This window comes from Achroia grisella, unplaced genomic scaffold (assembly GCF_030625045.1).
Source record: "Achroia grisella isolate CSIRO2021 unplaced genomic scaffold, CSIRO_AGI_Agris_v1 utg478, whole genome shotgun sequence".
Taxonomy (NCBI): Eukaryota; Metazoa; Arthropoda; class Insecta; order Lepidoptera; family Pyralidae; genus Achroia; species Achroia grisella.
This window is the reverse complement of record NW_026712882.1, coordinates 490,967-510,213: the sequence shown is the minus strand read 5'-3', so window position 1 is coordinate 510,213 and position 19,247 is coordinate 490,967. Positions and strand designations below refer to the sequence as shown.

The window sequence follows — 19,247 nt, the reverse complement described above, 5'->3', positions numbered from 1 at the left end:
GCCATTTCGTCAAGGTCAGGCTTCTTTCAATACAATACATCGTTTCATGTAAAATCTGTTGAATCGGCATCCATTAAACACGCAATTGTTGTTAATTATATTAACACATAACTGAATTGAACTGATATATTACAAATTATACGTTTTTAAATCAGATTTACGTTGCTTACGAGCACTTATATCTATGCCATAAACTAGTATACAATGATTTTTCTCAAAGTGGGCCCACTAAAACTACTATCAAAGTGTAAATGGTAATCTCATGACATATGAGAGATACTTTAATTTTGCTGATATATTCTCAGGCACTACTTTATATTTATATTTATAAAGTAGTGATAAGCCCAACTTAAACCAAGGGTGAATAGGGTGCATATTGCCAGGGGAGCTGAATTCTAATTAACATGACTGGCTTTCCCACCCTTTTTTTATCAAAACGAAATTTGGAAAAGTTTTGGAGATACCCATGATTAGAAATCTAGGTAAAGTTTAAGAATCCTTTGTTTTATGGTTTATTTATTAATATACATTACGGATGTATTTGATTTCTTAACTCTTGAAGTACAATATAGACTATTAATTATCACTATGACCATTAGGAGTCAAAAGAAAAAATATCTGAATGAATTTTAAGTGAAAAATAAGTACTATCGGTTAGCGAGCGATGCCGTGAGTCAGGAGCGAATGTGGCCGCCAATTATTTAAATTTAAATAACAGATGAAACCGTGGACCATAGCAGTTATATATCTTTGAATATACCAGTTCCAATTAGTATTTGTCTAAGAATCAGAATCAGTCTACGCTTCGGTCGTGGGCTGTGCTTGGGCAGTAACAACACTGGTGGTGTTAGATGCACTGTCAGGGTCTTGCTCGCGAACACCCATCCAAGGTAGCCGCTTCTGGAGTTCTGCCCTGTTAATACATGTTATTTATGCGGTTAAAACTATAGTAGTAAATATATGTGTACACTTATATTCTTTCAATATGTATCTTGGAAAGATCTACCATGCACGTAATAGGTTACGTAGATGTTTCTAGTTCACCTGTCTACAGCAAATTGAAACGCCAATTACACGCCAATGTAGTTTAATGTAACTTTTAGACTTTTTACCCGTGTATAGTAATTTAAGAACATGTATAATATCATTGAACAGCTATAGGATAATTAATGCAGTAATAACTACATTGTATATAAAATTAACACTGAAATAACGAATACTAATTAAAAATAAAGTTTAACGGACAATGTATAATGTCATGAATACTATTATAATATAGCACGGTACATGGATTTCTAAAGATATAATGAATAATTAAGGTTAACCCCAGATAGTCTAAGTTGCTCGGAATTTGATCTTTAGCTAAGCAGCATTAGTAGTGAGTAGCAATACATATTAGGACCAACCGCAACAATTATAATAGTATAGGTAGTAGCAAACGAAGCAGAGGCAGCAACAGTAGTAGTAATAGCAGCAATAGCAATAGCTGTAGTAGTAGAACAAGTACTAACTGTATTTTGGAGAGTTTGATTTTACCTGTATCTAGGATGGTTAATAGCGTACACCCATGGGTCTATGCAAGATACGACCTTGCAGCAAACAGCTGGAATCATCGTAGCGACTGGCGTAAGAAGATTCCTGTGTATTTAATAAAAAATTATATGTAATTGAAATGTGATTAATAAATTTAATATTATAAAATATATATTTTATTAATGAAATTATGACAAGCCCATTCTTAAAAAAAATATAAGCGATTTATTATGGCTACATTTGAACTGGGTTAATTATTATTTTAATTTAGTTCAATTCCTATAGTATTTTGGTATCAGAGACTTATGCCCAGCAGTGGGAAGTAAATAGATTTTCCTATTACTTTATTAGAATAGAATAAAAATAAATAAAAATGTATATGAGCAATGATGAAACCGCTTAAATTGAAGTAACTTTAAACACCTTTTAATGGTAACACATTCAAGTAGAAGAAAAAGAAAGAATCTAAGTTGTTAGTCTTTTAACTAATTGTTCTACAACTTTACATTTCCAAGTCGAAATATGTGTGAATTCTGTATACCAAAGGCCACGAATTCTTTACAGACAATATATATTATAATGATTAAGATGATGTAAAAATGGACAATTACCTGTCTCCGAATGCTCCAGTCATAGCAACAAAGGCATATGGTGTCCATGCGCAAACAAATAAGAAGAAAATGGTAAACGCTACTTTAGCGATTCGGATCTCGACACTTCTGTTGGCGTCTTCCTTATTCGCAGCCAAAGATTTGACATTCATTTTCTTTGCTTGCTCTTGTAGCATACGCTCATGGAGTCTCACCTAAATTATTTATTCATTTGAGTCACTACATCTTCACAAACTTTTCTGGTTATACCCAAGGTTAGCTGATAGAGAGTGCCATACGGTATTAATAATAATAAATCTATTTATTGCCAACAATTATACAAAACTTTTATAAAAAGATTGGTAATAGGTACAAACTCAGCTATTGCTGGACTGATGTGCGCCCAGCGCTAGTTTTCAGTTTGTTCCTACGCGGGTATACCTAACGATTAGTTTTTCTGTAATGGATGATAATGGAATGGTGCATCCACATATACAAACGGTATAGGCTGGCGGAGCACCAGTGGAGGATAAGATGAACATGAGGTCATGGTCAAATAATTACCATTGTAACAATTTACCAGAAATTTATCAACCTGACATGGTACATTGCGTAGCAATGGATTTATCGGTCCACATTACAAGCTATCGCCTACCCCTTAACCGGTAGTTTTTTAACCGTGATGTTGGTGGTGATGTTTACCACTTATCGGCTCGTCTTCTACTTGCCCATCGAATTACATACAAAACATATAGAAAACAAAGGCGTTGTAACAGTTGAAAATGAATCATTGAATAGACTAAATATCCTATCTAGATAAGTATTTAATTTAATTTTAATAAAAAATGATAAAAATAATATAAATAAGAGCATAAAAAAGGGATCCCCATCCTTTCGATTTAAGACATAATACCTAAGATCTTATATGAAATTATGACATATAAAATGTTACCCAATGTATTGTTGACGGAATTATGTCTGTGTCTGGGTTTTCACAAAAGCATACATTCTGTCATTTCACAATACTCGGCAGTTTTTGTGAAAATTATTATACACGAATAAAACCCCTTTTCAATACATATTTTTACATTTATTCCCATACCTTGAACTCGCAAACATAGAAGCCGTATACTCAAACGAAATATTTAACAAAACCACAATAATAAGGAACATTTTACTTATCATTTTAAAGTAATTATACAGCTTCCATAAAGAGTACTCGTACCTAAGTATTAAATAAACTAGTCAAGACGGAACTACGGAACTTAATTTATAAGTTTACGCAAACTGTATTAAAAACTTCTTGTAACCAGGATAAAAAGCGATTTCTTTATTAGTATTTATCTACTTACTCACTGATCTGGGCATCTTAAAGTAATAATATAATGTGCATATAATTTTAGTAATAAATTATTGAATCTAAGACAAATTTTCCAGTTCCATTACTTTCAGTTTCAAAATAATTGAAATAAAGCTACTAAATTCTTTAAAAATAGTAGTGCAGTAGTGTGTTTGAACTACATAGAGGACATACTGGAAGAAACTGAAAATTTATAATAGTCTCTGAAATTAATGAGATCTTTCTCTATCGAAATCACGCGAGCTGTACCACGAGATACATCTAGTAAGTAATTAATATAAAAAGATATTGGTGACACCTATCAATGTGTTCTCTAAATATTGTTTAGAATGCTTAAGCTTACTATGCTTTGTATTCATCGAAGCGGAACTTCGGACCATTGTTGATATTTACAAATTACTTCACACGTGAATACCAAACAAACTTTCCTCATGTGATTAGAAGATACATATTATTTTAGCGAAATAATGTAAGGGAAATTTACAAATATTTTTTTTAATGCTCACGTACCAGGCCTCGTTTTGCAAAATACGCAGAATTCTGTAACGAATTCGCTTTGATGTTAGAAATAAATTAATTTCTAAATGAAACCTCAGTCACCCAAAGAGATAGGCTCATTGCGAAACACAATCGGCCACTTATTAAAATTTGTACTGAGGATTAATTTGAGACAATATAAAAACATTTAAATTGTTATTTACATTATTATAAAATTATATTTCGTATTTTGCACGAAGACTTTGAAAACAAAATAAATTATATAACTATTGGGTTTAACGAAAGGTAAGCATGTCATGTGTGCGTTCCTTACGACGTATGGCGACATTTGATAGTGTTTCTGACTACCTCATTTGTAATAACAGTATTTTTAATACTTGGTGCATGCAAAGAATTGTTAGTATTAGAGACTAGTTTTTGGGCCCATTCTTAGCAATCTCCTTCCCGATATTCTCCCATGAAAACCGTTATAAATAATTCCATGTATATTTGCTACAATGGGGTAACTGATTTAATTTCATCCTTATCATATAATTTTCTATTTATGTACCACCAGTTAGCACCTCTGTGCCCCATACTTACATAAAAAACCGAGTGAATTATAACAATAACAACGAGGCATTTGCTGTGGTAAACTTTCATTCTATACTTATATTCAAAATTAAAATCGTTTCAACATTGACTAATCGTAACACTAAATACTATAAGTAGAGCATATTTACGGAAAGTCTTGTACTTAATAACAACTAAGTAGGTACCTAATGATAAATAAGTCGACAACAAAAATTACAAAACCTTCCAAAATGTAATAACATTTTTACCAAAGTTTCACCAAAAATTCCCGGACAGTTTCCGCTGGTTAGACTATACTCTCTCCCCTTATAACATTCCTCAACCATTTGGTTTGGGATTAGGAATTTGTGAATTCGTAACAAATAGCCGTAAACTGCCTTCGGTTTTCGAAGCTTTCCATTTTATTTACAGATCAGTATAAACGTAATGTATTCGAACTACACACATGTAGAAAACGAATCTACAACTTGGGATGTTTACTGTTTTATATATATATATGAATTTGAAAGCATTTTAAAATGCATAACGCATTTCTTCATGTGGAAATTTAGTTATACAGTTCGGGAAATCGACTTTTTATCTATCTATCTTCACGCTAGGGCTTATGCCGACAGAGAGAATCGAGTTTCATTGCTTTATATTCTTATTCTTACACTCAATTCTTGCACTGCTTCATTAAGTATTCAATAATATTCCAATTAATAGAATTATATATAAATGCTCTTCATTGTATAAATTATATCTATATGTAGGTACTTTTATTTATTTCGATCTATAAGAAGATTAATTAAGCGAAAAATAAGAAAATTCCGTTCGCTAAAAAATGTGGACGGTGACTTAATATTTGAAATATTTATTCTTTTACGAGCCCGCTACCTAAACGACCCTTGCCGTCGAAATCTCTTTTAAGAGCTATCCACTCCCATTAATTATGATCCTTAAATCACTTCTCAGGATTTAAGCGATATTAGCGAAAAAATACAAAGTGAAAATAAAATAACTTTGTGTTGCACAAAATCATTTTAAGAGAAAGTTAACCCTCTTCTTGCGCCGCGTTAATTCAATAAAGCCGCGAACGAGTTTCTGTTGTATAAAATTAATAATTACAAGCAGTATCCTCGGCCAGAGACGAGTTACCAACTTCCCCCCTCCATTACGAGTTTATCCCGAAACAATTCGCGAGGTGACGAACTTTAAAAACGATTTTCACTTGTCTCTCAAAACTTTCAGCCCGCCGTTTTGTTGTTTGTTTTTTCTGCCTATCAATTGTTTTGAAATTCAAGCTTGTCCTTTTTTTATAAAAAATATATTTTGTTCTATACAGTAAAAAGAAAAACCGTTTGATTTATGGACGCATTTTGTTTAGTAAATGTTTAGTAATAAATATATATGCAGCAAACATATACTTGTAGAGACTTATAGTATCTAAACATATGCCAAATATTATATTAGGTGTTATGTGTGTACATATTGTTTTCAGATTTATTAGAATCACGGGAGATTTCAAATCAATGATAATTAAAATATTTTTTTGAATGAATTTGCCAATAAAAGACGCACTTATGAGAAACATTTGACAATCGCAATATTTTCTACAAAGTTTAATTAAAAAGCAGATAGCACATTGAACTGAACATTTGGCAGGTCGGGACTCTGTGAGATCCGAATTTAATAGGACGGAAATAGGACCCTTTGGTGAATAGTCTACCGGGAACCTGGTCGCACGGAATTTGTCGCCACATTATTACGTGAGCTGGATTAGTTTTGTACTACTTTGACAGTTCGGACTTGGGTAATATTATTTGTTCTCAACCTGTTAACTATTAGTTATACGTCAAGTTTTACATAATTATTTAGGTAGGCACTACTAGCACCGACCTATCCTCATAGAGATGCAACAATTGTAGGGATTTCTAGGATTGTTAAATAATACTGATATCGTAGCTTTGTATATGTATATGAATTTTTAAACATCGCGAATTAATTAAACTTAAAAGACCTTAAATATTTTACATAAAATCTTACACTATGGGGACTTAATTGATATTGGACATCGGATAGGGTTAAAGAATAAACTGTGATATTTAAAGTAGATCGTTCTAAAACAAATAAGCCTAAATAGCATCGCATAAAATACATACAATAGACTGTATCCCAGTAGCTATCTATAAACAGTCCTCTCTTGAATTGGGAATGCAAATTAGTTTCTTTAAAATAAATAATTATTATATCAGGACAATACACACAGCGCCATCTAGACCCAAGTTAAGCTAGGTAAAGCTTGTGTTATGGGTACTAGAATAAAAATACATAGATATATATATTTTCCTAAATAAATAAATATTATACATAGAAAACACCCAGGCCCACAAAATTAATCATACTCATCAATACAAATGTTTGTGCCGTGCGAGGAATCGAACCCGCGACCATCGGAAGTAAGGCGCTGTGCTAAATCGTTCGTAAAGACCACCGAGGCTGTCAAATACTTACAGCACCGAACAATTGTGAGTAAAAGTAGCAGATGAGCGTCATTGGTATGCAGTAACTCCATACGAAGATGCAAGCCACAAACACCTTCGTATCCTGATCGTCGCTGAAGTAGTCAAAGGAGCACGTCGTCAAAAATCCTTCTGTAAAACAGGAACAGGAATGGCCTGGAGTAGTGTGATGTTAACGCGACTCCATAACTCCGATAATGGTGTCTCGTTATGTACACGTGTATGTTAGGCAAGTAAGGATGATACATTCCTTACTAGCTTAGCTAGTAGATGACAATCATATAGCTTAATGTAACAAAGTACAATCTTATACACTTTTTAATTTGATTATTTACACGTAAAATAAAGAAAATCACGGAATATTACCACATTTTTTACACATGGCGGTTATACTTCTTCATATTATCACGCATTTGACTCATATAGACATAAAAACTATCTTTGTAATATCGGAGCTGATTTTTCAGGGAACTATTAATCTACAACATCTTACAAAATATAGCTACTCAAAGAGAACAGATGATATTTTTAAATAAATAATGCAAATATGTTTTATTTTTATGCCAACTGCAAACTACACTAGGTACCTCTCCATTGAGATCTTATTGTAAGTGATGATGTAAAGTTCAATTTGATTTATGTCAATCCGTTTCGACACTCAGTGTGTACTGTGTATACAAATACAATATATATAGTACATATATTCGTTACAGAAACAAAATGTAAATAAAAATGTCGAAACGGATTGACATAAATCAAATTAAACTTTACATTATCACTTACAATAAGAGCTCAATGGAGAGATGGAAGTGTTGAGTTTCGAATAAAATTGATAATCGTCGATTACTCATCGAATTACATTCATTCCATTTGTGAAGACAATGGAGGTAATCGACTTTCAGCGGATGCTAACAATTTGTCACTCAATTGAGGCAGATAATCTGTCATTTAGCTTATATTAACTTTGCAACTGTTATGTTAGGTTTCATTTTACGGTTCAGTCGACTGGTGAACATAATCTTTGCCAAAATAATGTTCTCAATTCAATCCCTTTTTTCGAGTGTTCATCGAAATTCTTTCAGTTTAGGCATATACATCATATCAACTGTTTACTCCTAAATTTTGAAAATTGTTTTTGTAATTGAATAGTTTTATTCTTTGGTTGGTCTTAATTTTTGTCCCAAAGTGCCGTTTTGACTTGACAAAGTTGTGATTCATACAGAAGATGTTAAAGAAATCAATATTTGCGCACTTTTTTTAGTTAATTTCTGGTAAATTTGGCAACTCGGTTACACGATCTGGCTTCATGCTCATCCTACTTTATTTTCTACTACTGCCTAGCGTACAATTTCATGCTCATTTAATAAAAAAAAAACCCTCCTTCGCTTAACGCATTTTTTGCAAGTTTCAGAAGAGCGGTCGGCAATTTTTGAACTTCGTAAGCTATTGTTTTGTGGTTCGCAGTAACTGTGTCAAGTTCATAGGATACAACTTCAAAATTTACTACAAGTCATCATCATTAACAACCCACTCACGTCCCTCTGTCGGACATGAGGTTCACCCTATAAGAGTAGATTTACGTAATATCAAATAGGTACCAATTTATCAGCGTGGTCAAGGAACATACGGCTCGTGTTTTAATATTTAGTAAAGTTATTTAGATTTTTTCATCTCTTGTATTTAAATATTAGTAGATACTTAAATTAACTTGTTATCTTATCTCATTTTCACGTACTGTACTGTGTACAGATTAGTTATGTGAATACTTTCAATCGATTCGTATTTTTTTGCATTCCTATATAGCTACATATTTAATCTTGTCAAATGGAATTTGTACTATGGGTTTGTTTGTACTAGACAACTGACATTATTAAATACTTTTAGTTGACATTCAGACATTTAGACATTCAGACATTCATTGTAGGTACATACAACTATCGAATATATGTTATACATATCATGAATTCAAATATTCGTTCTTCATGGGTAATCCATAATCAGTAAAACGATGGCTATTTGCTAGCTAGTTATAAATAATGTTATTTTTTATATTAAACAATATTGAATAATTACCTGGCACAAATCGTCCCCAAATTTTAAGGGCAGGAAGAATTGTAAACGGCATTGCCCAAAACCAGGTGAATGCGATAAGAAGAGCCGCTTGAATCCTATTTATCCTCCCATCGAGTGGGCATGAAATGGTCCTAAGAAACATTTAATACAGCATAGTGTAGATAATACATTTTTCATTTGTATAACAACAATTTTTTTTATAATGCTTGTTGACTATACACACGAATCACAGATGTATAAAAATATAGTAGAAAATATGTAAAACTTTGCCCAAGAACTTAGTTGTAATAAACTACTTGTAGGAAATATTATTCTTCATCAATCAGAGCTGGCCTGGATTAAGAAATAGAATAGAAATATTTTTTATTTAACTATTTTGAAATAATGTTTCCTTTTACAATTCTGCCTCTACATTTTCGTATATACGTATTTGAGAAATTATTAAATATTTTTGGTGCTATTACAAAAATACACATACATATATAAAAAAATAAACTTACAAATATAACTACAAATTACAAACCGTTTATTATCAGAAATAAGCGAGACAGAGGCACTCACACAACCGACTTTGTACAAAGTATGCGTCCGTAACCACTAGTATCTGTTTGTAGTTTTTAGTTTTATTTAAAATATTATCAAAAGTATGATATTAAATATAACTTGTATGTAGTATTCAGGGTTACATTACATAAATCACTTGAATCCCTCTTTATACAGGTATTTTACTCACTTGTATCTATCAAAAGCAATGACAGCATTCGTAATAGCGCCTCCTATACCCGAAAGTGAACCAAGCACCGCATAAATATCACATCCGAGCTGGTAACCCACTAATCTCTGGTAGAAAGAGTTTATGATCAGTAGCGGCATCTCCAACATCATCATCAGATCGAATATAGCGAGATTGATGATGAACATGTTACTCGCACTGCGAAGGGACTTGGAACTGTAATAAAACATATCAAATTGAATTTACTTAACATATTTTTTGTATTTAATAATGATAATAATCCAGGACAATTCACAGAGCGTCATATAGTATCAAGCTAAGCTGAGCTTGTGCTATGGGTAGGTATACAACTGATGTAAGTAATTAAATACAAATATACTTAGGAAACATCCAGACCAATTTGAATTTGAATTTGACCAGCATCACAGACAAAAGATTACTATTATATATTTTTTTTAATTTTTGAATTTTTCATGAGTGTGGGCGTTACACTCATACGGTTCTATACTGAAGGACTGAAGTGTCTTAAATAATCTGTAATATTACAGCCTTGTCTCCGCTTCAATCGCAACATAGCTAACAAAACAAGCTGCAACTTAATTTAAAATAAATTGGCAGAATCAGGTGAGATTGCGGTCAATATAGAGTCAATATAGAGCGTGAATTTGTCATGTATGTCTTAGAAATTTCAATGTCTGTGGCATCCGTCTGTAGTAATTATTTTATGTTAGTACTAAGGATTTTTAACAGTAATGGCAGAAACTAATTATGTTATATTTAATATTATATGTTAAAATTACCCATGATTTTAGCCCCGTGGAATTTAACTTTCTTTTTGATTAAAATCAATAATATTCCAATAATAAAAATAGCCTAAGTTATTCCTTGTAACACTGCATATCTGCGAGAGTCTCATAATCGTCCAGTTGTTTCAGAGACTAGCAAGAACCAAGAAACACAGACAGACAAAAAATATTTTAAATACATACTTTTCTATGCATTAAGTGGAAAGCTGTTAATTCAGGCCCTTCAATTTTATTTATTTGTATAGATAATTGAAAGATATCTAGAATAGTCGATTGAAACCGAGGCGGGTAGTAAATACAGTAACAAATATGTCAAATCATTACATGTGTTAATGGACAACAAAACTGGACCAACTTCGAACTTTCCATCGTATTCGAGCAGAGGAATCGGTTGAAGTTACAACAAACTATCAGAAAACGGAGTACTACGGGCAGACAGGTTTCGCTATGAAAGTGTGAATCATTCCACGCTCATTTTATAGTGCTCACGCTAGAATAGGGTAATGAAAATTTGCTATTTCTGGAGCTAACATTCCATAGATTGCGTCAGTTTTGTTCGTAATGAAAATTTAAATAATGGATGGGCATCTACAACTAGCAGAGAGTTGTAAACTTCTAAAATAGGTACAATGAAGATCTTCCTTCCGAGAATAATTGTTAACTGACAATTGTTCGTATTTTGCTTTTATGTAATTGGAGATCACGGCCTACCTGATGGTAAGTACACACGTCGCCTGTAATAGATAGTACCAGGAACATTAGGTTAACTTGTGACCCTGGGAGTTTAATCATGTATTTCCATTTCGTAGGGCAGTTATGCCTTCATATCCTGAAATTTGCTGCCTTGTCTTCACCTTTCTACAGACACACAGCCTACAAAGCAGCTGATTTTAATACATTTTACATAGTAGTAGTAAGATTTTTAATTTAAGCTACATTTTCGATATTTTTTTCTATAATAACTGATATAATATTTAACTTAAGCAAATAAACAGTTTCACAATTGGTATACATATGGCATGTAACATTGTACACTACAGGTACTCTATATTTTTACCCAATACAAAGTTTTTTTTTATACTACTCTGGCGGCAAACAAGCATACGGTGTATCTGATGATGGTAAATGGTTACTGTAGCCTATGGACGCCTGAAACACCACGGGTGTTACGTGCGTATTGCCGACCCTTAAGAATCCTTAATATACCCTTCTTGAAAAAGTACGATTACAATCGAATTGTAAGAAATATATTCTTATCGAATATTATATTTTCATGTAATAGTAAAACCGATTTGTCAACTTGGCTATTCCAATCTTTACCGTGTCAAAATTACGTAGCCCAATGTTACCCCTAGTTGGTATGCACGGATCGCAGTGACCCAGTCAAATTTATAACGGTGAGTGTAAACTGGCTAATGGCATTTCTTAGTTCGGTAATAACTTTGCGAGGGTAATTTTGTGAGTGTAAAATGTCCTTTTTAATTTATTTCTGGCAAATAAATGTTCTGTTAAATTGATGTGATTTCATGTAATTCCTTTTATGCATACATAGCAAGGTTTCTAATTCATACTAGTAGGTTCGTAGCATTAAAAACAATTTGTAGAATTTGCGAACAGTTATTGCAGTTTACACTCATTTAATTCAACCCAACATCAACTCTTTAAGGGATGATTGCATAAAAATACATAAAAATTACGGGTTTATTTTTCCGCTGAGTTATAATGACAAGTTGTTTATTAAGAACTGGCTAACTAAATTTTATTTCTTTAGACTTTAGTAGTTTAGGGGTGATTTTTAAACCCGATTAACAATATAAATATTGTTAATCGGGTTTTAACACGAATAATTTTATATAAAGAGAAAAGTAGTGAGAGTTAAGTAGTTAAGACCGGGTGGGTTAACAATATAAGTAAGTATTAAACACGAATTTTTAAATAGTAACTATTGAATTTTTAAAGATCTCTCTCTTATTAAAATAAATTTAGGATAATTACAATTTGATAACTCTGACAAACCTTGTCATCTAAACTATAGACCTACTTTCGTACCAGTCTATTAGTCAAGATGTATTCGTTCATAGCAAGTAATATTAGATATGTACGCGTCATTTTTTTGAAACTTTACAATAATACAGAATAAAACATCCTTCCATACTAATAATATGAATGTGAAAGTAACTGTCTGTCTATCGCGCTTTTACGTAGAAACTATCTTCAAATCGAGGCTATCGAAGGTTACTATTAAATACGGAAGAAGTAGCGGACACAGCTAGTTCTAAAATAGACATTAAAATACAGAACGTCTCTACATCGAGTCGGTTAAAAGGGTCGCATGAATGCGAGCTACATGTAAATACAATTTCGGCAGGCATCGACATTAACCGCGGCTGTGTTCCGCACACGCGTCATATCACACGGAAACGGCGTGCGTTCAAACTTCATCGGGCGACGCCGACGTGGAGACCGTCGAAAAAGTTAAAATTTTATGACACGTAAAATGACAACACTGACTATTAGGTAACGGTTCTGTATAAAGTCCGTAGTTAAAGTCCTAATAGAGGATACTGTTTAAGGAATATTAATATAAATATGTAATAATAATATTACTGGACAATTCACAGAACGCCATCTAGTCCTAAACTAAGCAGACCTTATGTTATGGTACTAGACAACTGATATAAATACATAAATATTTATTTTTGTAAATGCATAGAAAACACCCAGACTAAAACAAATAATCATACTCATGATTGTTAAAATGCGAGGAATCAAACTCACGACCGTTGGAAGTAAAGCAGAGCGCTAAACCGCTAGACAACTCATTTTTACTATCTTACCTCGTCAGCTAAAATATGTATGATTTATAAATCTACATATTATATAAGATGTCTAATATTACAACGAAAGTTTGCGAGTAAGAATAGATGGATTTATTTCACTGTTTCTCGCAAAAACTACTACATGTAAATATTGCCCGCGGGAATTAAGATAAAAAGTTTCCAACGTGTTAAACTAGTACTGTTTTCTATGTGCATATAAAATTTCATTCAAATCTATTCAACCGGTTGAGTAACAGAAAACCAAAAATTTTTTTTTATTCTTTCATTTATTTAGGGTCTTTTATCATATTATGATAATGCCAGTCCCAAAAACAAACATGTATAGGTAACTTTACACTTATGAGAGTATTATGGCTTAAAATTTTCGCTTTAAAGTGGTTATACCTTGCAAAAAGTTAATTTTAGGTTACTAGGAATTCTAACTATAAATAATATAACTATAATAGATTTTTAAATACAAATATATATTTAAAACTACCTGTTGTCAGCATGGAATATATGTTTTTGATATATCGTCGAAATTTTCTTTATGTAAGCACCTTATTTACATTATTTAGTGAAAAGTTGTAAATTTTAAAAATTGAATTTACAAATAGACATTTCAAATTTTCAATTTTATTTATTTGTATAAGTTATAATTAAGGGTATTAGTTACAGCTGTGAGGACGGTATCCTAAAAATGAAACGTAATCAAGATTGAGCATTCTTAATGGACTTAAAATGTTCTGTATAAACATTTTGACATAAAAACATATGGTCCTTGAGATAGAAAAGCAGACAGTTCTCAATAAACCCTCAGAGGGACTTTGCGAACCCGTTCTACAGAATTTACAGCGACTATAAAACACATCTCGGTCTATGGCAAAAGATAAAATGTAAATTTATTCTAAGTCAGAGAAACTACTTGTGGCCAGTTTGAGGACACAAACTAACAATCCGTGCGGCAAAATGAAGTCGAAGTTGCCAACTCTATGTAACTTTTATTAGGTATGTGACTTCTTAGTTCAATGGAGTCTGACCTTTTCAAATTTATAATCGCCGTTACATAAATCTGCTGCGTGAAAAACCAATCTAAGTTTGAATTTATGGTTCCATTTTTAAATTTCGAATTTGCCAAAAATGTTCAACGGATTAGGCTGCATGGTTTTTTACTTTTGCATTTCCATTTGTAGAAAAGTTTTAAACTTTTTTTTATATTTAAAAGCATCGATAGGAAAAATATATTAACAAAAAGTTTCTAGGTATTTGTATACAGAACTTTCAATGACACAGATTTTAGGAGAAACAAGAGACAAATACAATTCGTTTATAAAAGGAATCGGGAACATCAGAAACGTTTTTCGAACTCGTGAAGTGTGCGGGGCGGCGGCAGCTCATCGAGGCGGTTTAGAACTTTGGCGCTGACACTCGTTTAAGATCTGTGCCTCAGATGTGAGAAGAAAATACGGGCTTCATAATTTTGTTTTATTTTCGGAAATTAATTTAAAGCTCTGTATATTTATTTTGTGAACTGTAATCATTTGATCGTGACGTTAGAATCATTGTTAAATTATAGATTCTTAAACAAAATACTTAACCGACATCAAAATCAGTCGATTGATTATTGTCAGATGTAATTTCACTGTAACTGTAAAATACGGAAATTGTATGAAAATACATTACTCTCATTACTCGTATCTTTAATAAATATACTGAATTACATTGAATTAAATTAGGCATATGTAAGTATTATACGAATAATAGAATGACGTTTTTAATTAAACGAGATTTAGTAATGCAGTCCGATTTTATAGCGTAGATAGCCTAATTTCTTTTATGTAACCTATACTTAGTTAGATGTTCTTATACCTACATTATTTTTTAGATACTCTTTGAGCGCGAGTATGCCTAGCAATTATGTTTATTAATTTGGTTAATTAGCCTAGGTTTTATGAATACTACAATGTGACATATGGATTTACATGGAGCACTATTATTTTTTGTTGTATGACAAACTACAAAAAATAATTCATAGTGGATACGTACGTTATAAATTAAACCTATGCTCCAGCTATCTAGGTTTAGTAGTTTGTACTATGCGTTGATAGTCAAATAAAGTCTAGGATTTTATAAATACAAATATTAGAATTGCACTTATATGTGTACATAAAGAAAGGTTTATATTAATTTGATGTAACTGAGTTAGGTATTGGGCTTTTCCTTGTTCGCCGGCCGGCACTCAAGCCGTCTCGTCTGAGATCGCTTAGAAACTTAATTAAATCACCGCGAGTGACGGCAGTCAACAGCACTCGATCCTATCGTCAAATTGTTCCACATTATTAACCCTGGACCCGAGAACGACCCTCGGAAATGGTTTCTTTACATTTTTCTTGACGGATTTAAGCTTTGCTTTATTCAGCTACTCACCTATAATGGTAACATTATTATCGGAAGGTGGCGAAAATGGTTTTTTAAATATTCTTTATATTTTAGTATTTGTTTCATGCGGACATTAATTTAGAATGACAACTTTAATTACTACTTCGATGGTCTAGCGGTTTGGAACACCGCTTTATTTCCAATGGTCGCACGTTCAATTTCTCGCACAGTGCAAGTACTTGTGTTATGATTGTTTGTGCTTATCTGGATATTTTTATATTGTGTATGTATTTACAAAAAATGAAATTCAGTATTTATATCAGTTATAGTGCCTATATATACCTACCTATACCTATATATACAAACTAAAACTGTTATAAATGCTGAAATACATTGTTTTGTGCCTATAATTCTGAGTAGCTTTGATTCGATTCAATGGCACTGTGTGAATTTTCCTAGCTTATTATTGTGATAGCACAGTCTATGATTTTTTTATATACGTTGACATTTGAATCGTCTTGAGGATAATTTTATTGGACATATATTGATGTACAGTATAAAAAACAATAATAAATACTTTATTTAAAAAAACAATGGCACAGACAATTAAAATGCATTCAGTACTTTTTGCGTAAAAGAGTATCATCATCATTCATCCATTCATCCAACTTACAATTTTCGCGTTTATAATTTTAGTAAGAAAGTACATATGTATGACCCATTTATTTAATGAATTAATATTAAATAAAAAAACACAAAGGAAAATAATAACACTTTCATCAATATAAGAAGGAGTAAAAATATAAGTGCGATCGTGTTACATTTTTAAACAAAAGCAAAGTATTGAATTGGGTCACACTCAGCACAGTAAAGTAGGTTGGGAGAGCATTTTCTGATACACGCAACTTGTGTAGTCCATGGATTTCAGAGTTATGGATGAGAAAATGCATGATCTGGTTTACCCCGGTAGGGATATAAGATGAAGACGTTGTTAAATAGCTACCTAAATATTTACCTTTTAAACACACAGTTGTGAAACAATTAAACGAAAAAATATATATCCCTGTTTAATTGTTGTACAATAAGGATTTTGGTCATAATGGAATGTCTATGGTACATCTCAAGGAAATGACTTTCAGATGCCTTTACACTCTGTAGTTTTACTGGCATATAGATCTTAAAACGAAATATAGTACGTAACAAAATTAACACGGTAAGACTAGACAACGTAAGTATGTTATTTTGAACACTAACTAAATGTATCTAACGCAGCTATCAGACTCTAGTCTTGCTAATTAGAGATCTTTAATATATAAAGAACAAATAGATCATAACTAACTTGTTTAGCAGCAGAATTAAGAGAACTCACGTGCTGAAGATCCAAATGACGATTCCGTTGCCAGTAAGCGATGTTATCATCAGCATCATGTAGATGAGTGCTAGACAATAATGCCAATATTTGCTAACTGCTGGGAAGTTCCGCCAATGTTCGTGTACGAGGTCTTGGTGTTCTTCTGGAATGTTCCAACCGAGCATGTGGTCTACCACTTCTTTTGATATCCTATGAGAAATAGTAGAAGTAAGAGAAATATTACAAAGGAAATAAAGAGAGATGTATGTTCACTATGTATATACTATCTGTCTATGAAAATATATGTCCCGGAAAATATGTTACAATTATGTTCTCTAAAGTATCCAGGAACCCATTGAAATATATGTAAATAAATTAGTTCTAATCTGTCAACCCGCTTAGGTGGAGTTTGTAACAAACACATATAGTAGAATTATATATATACCAAACAACAAACATAGATATACCAACATTTTCAAAGGATAAACCATAGGCCCGATTTCTTCTATCGAAGTCGTCGTTTTGTACATTTTATCTACAAAATGGCAACTTATGTCAAAGCCTCAAGGCTTTTAGAATATCATTCCAAAAGCTATTAGTGTCATTGATTGCTAATATATGCGAATATCGTTCTTACAACCAAAGTTAGGCGAAGTGAGTAACCTGACAGACTGTCGTTTATCACTTGGGGGTATTTTATTCAGGAATACTTTTATATGCGTCCAAATAGTGCGTGCCAGTTAATTCTTTAATTGAATAAAAAAGTAAAGCTTCTTATTTATTTAGTCAAGCGTGAATCCCATTGGGTGGTCAGTTGTCGATCTGTAAAAAGGATTTATTTCAACTAGTTACTGCCCGCGACTTAGTCCATGTAACCATGATTGTATGAATAAAAGTAGCCTAAAATAAAATCATCCATATTTCATCCATATTTATAATTAGTTAAGATAACAAAGATTACTATACAAGCAGAGATTTTGTATATCAACAGATTTATTCGCTTTAATGTTAAATTCTGTAAGAACATTGATATTTCTGTAACAACCGACTTTTATATCGATAAAATCTCTTTTTATGCCTCTCACAAGCTCGGGTTGATCCTAAAAAAACTTCTAGTACAAATATTTAAGCGCGATCGAACAACGTTTGTATTCGTATTGTATAATGGCGACAAGGAGATTGTGAGGCTATGTGACGTCACAGGAATCTTCTCATGGGTCGACAACGTGCCCGGAATGTATACCTATTAAGGTTTAATTCGACGCGAAATGGAGGGAAGGATGCTACGGCTCACAATAAAAGTGAAGCTTAACCCTTCATATCATGACGTGTAAATGTCAAATAAGAATTTTATCAAATGAATTATTTGTGCGATATTGCTTAATTTTTAAATTAATTGTGAAAATAAAATAGATATGCTAAGTTTAGCGTCATCGATTTGTATCATCAAATAAGTTTTGACAATACCGTGACGGTGCTGATATTCAGTGATGATGATATCAGACATATTCTTTGTAATCCATCTCAATCACCATCTCAATATCAATAAGGTTGAGTCTACGGTTATCTCTCGGATTAACTTGGTTTGTTCAGCGATATGTTTCCATTACTGGAGAGTTAGTCATGAATATGCATTTACATTCAAAGTTTTTGTACAGTTTGCCAGAATGAAGACATTCGAAGTATATGGTTAAGACCACGACACTCGCTAATTCTAATTTCATATTAATTTATAATAGTAATAGCATTTACCCGCTATTTAGTCTGCTTCATTTGAGATAAAATTTAGTCTATTATTTGGCTTGAGTAAGAACCATTTATTTTAACATCAAACATTAACTTACGTTAACGTCTTTACTTATGGATAATTACTTTTCATTTTTATGTATGGCAGAATGTACTCTCTACTATATTTATGTATGATAGACAAAGAATAGACAGACAGACATACTTCCACATTAATAATAGTAGTATGAATTTAATATTGTTTCGTGAGTGTCTTACTAGGTTTGTACGTCCATAGCGCAGAGT

The 19,247-nt window shown here is 32.3% G+C and overlaps 1 protein-coding gene across 1 annotated transcript; it reads right to left on the bottom strand.

Moving 5' to 3' along the window:
- Positions 1-1,363: 1,363 nt before the first annotated feature.
- LOC131845649 (opsin-3) lies at positions 1,364-17,401 on the bottom strand. Its single transcript, XM_059194737.1, has 6 exons — positions 17,235-17,401; positions 9,862-10,077; positions 9,129-9,259; positions 7,048-7,187; positions 2,145-2,338; positions 1,364-1,638 (listed from the first exon to the last, which is right to left on the bottom strand). Exons 1-6 carry the CDS (start codon positions 17,399-17,401, stop codon positions 1,533-1,535), a joined length of 954 nt encoding a protein of 317 aa, XP_059050720.1. The 3' UTR covers positions 1,364-1,532.
- Positions 17,402-19,247: the final 1,846 nt, after the last annotated feature.

Coding starts and splice junctions, on each gene's coding strand:
- LOC131845649 (XM_059194737.1), bottom strand. CDS start 17,401: ATGCTCGGTTGGAACATTCCAGAAGAACACCAAGACCTCGTACACGAA. Junction 10,078..17,234: donor GTCATTTGGATCTTCAGCAC/GTGAGTTCTCTT, acceptor GTTTTATTACAG/TTCCAAGTCCCTTCGCAGTG. Junction 7,188..9,128: donor TTGGGGACGATTTGTGCCAG/GTAATTATTCAA, acceptor CCTGTTTTACAG/AAGGATTTTTGACGACGTGC.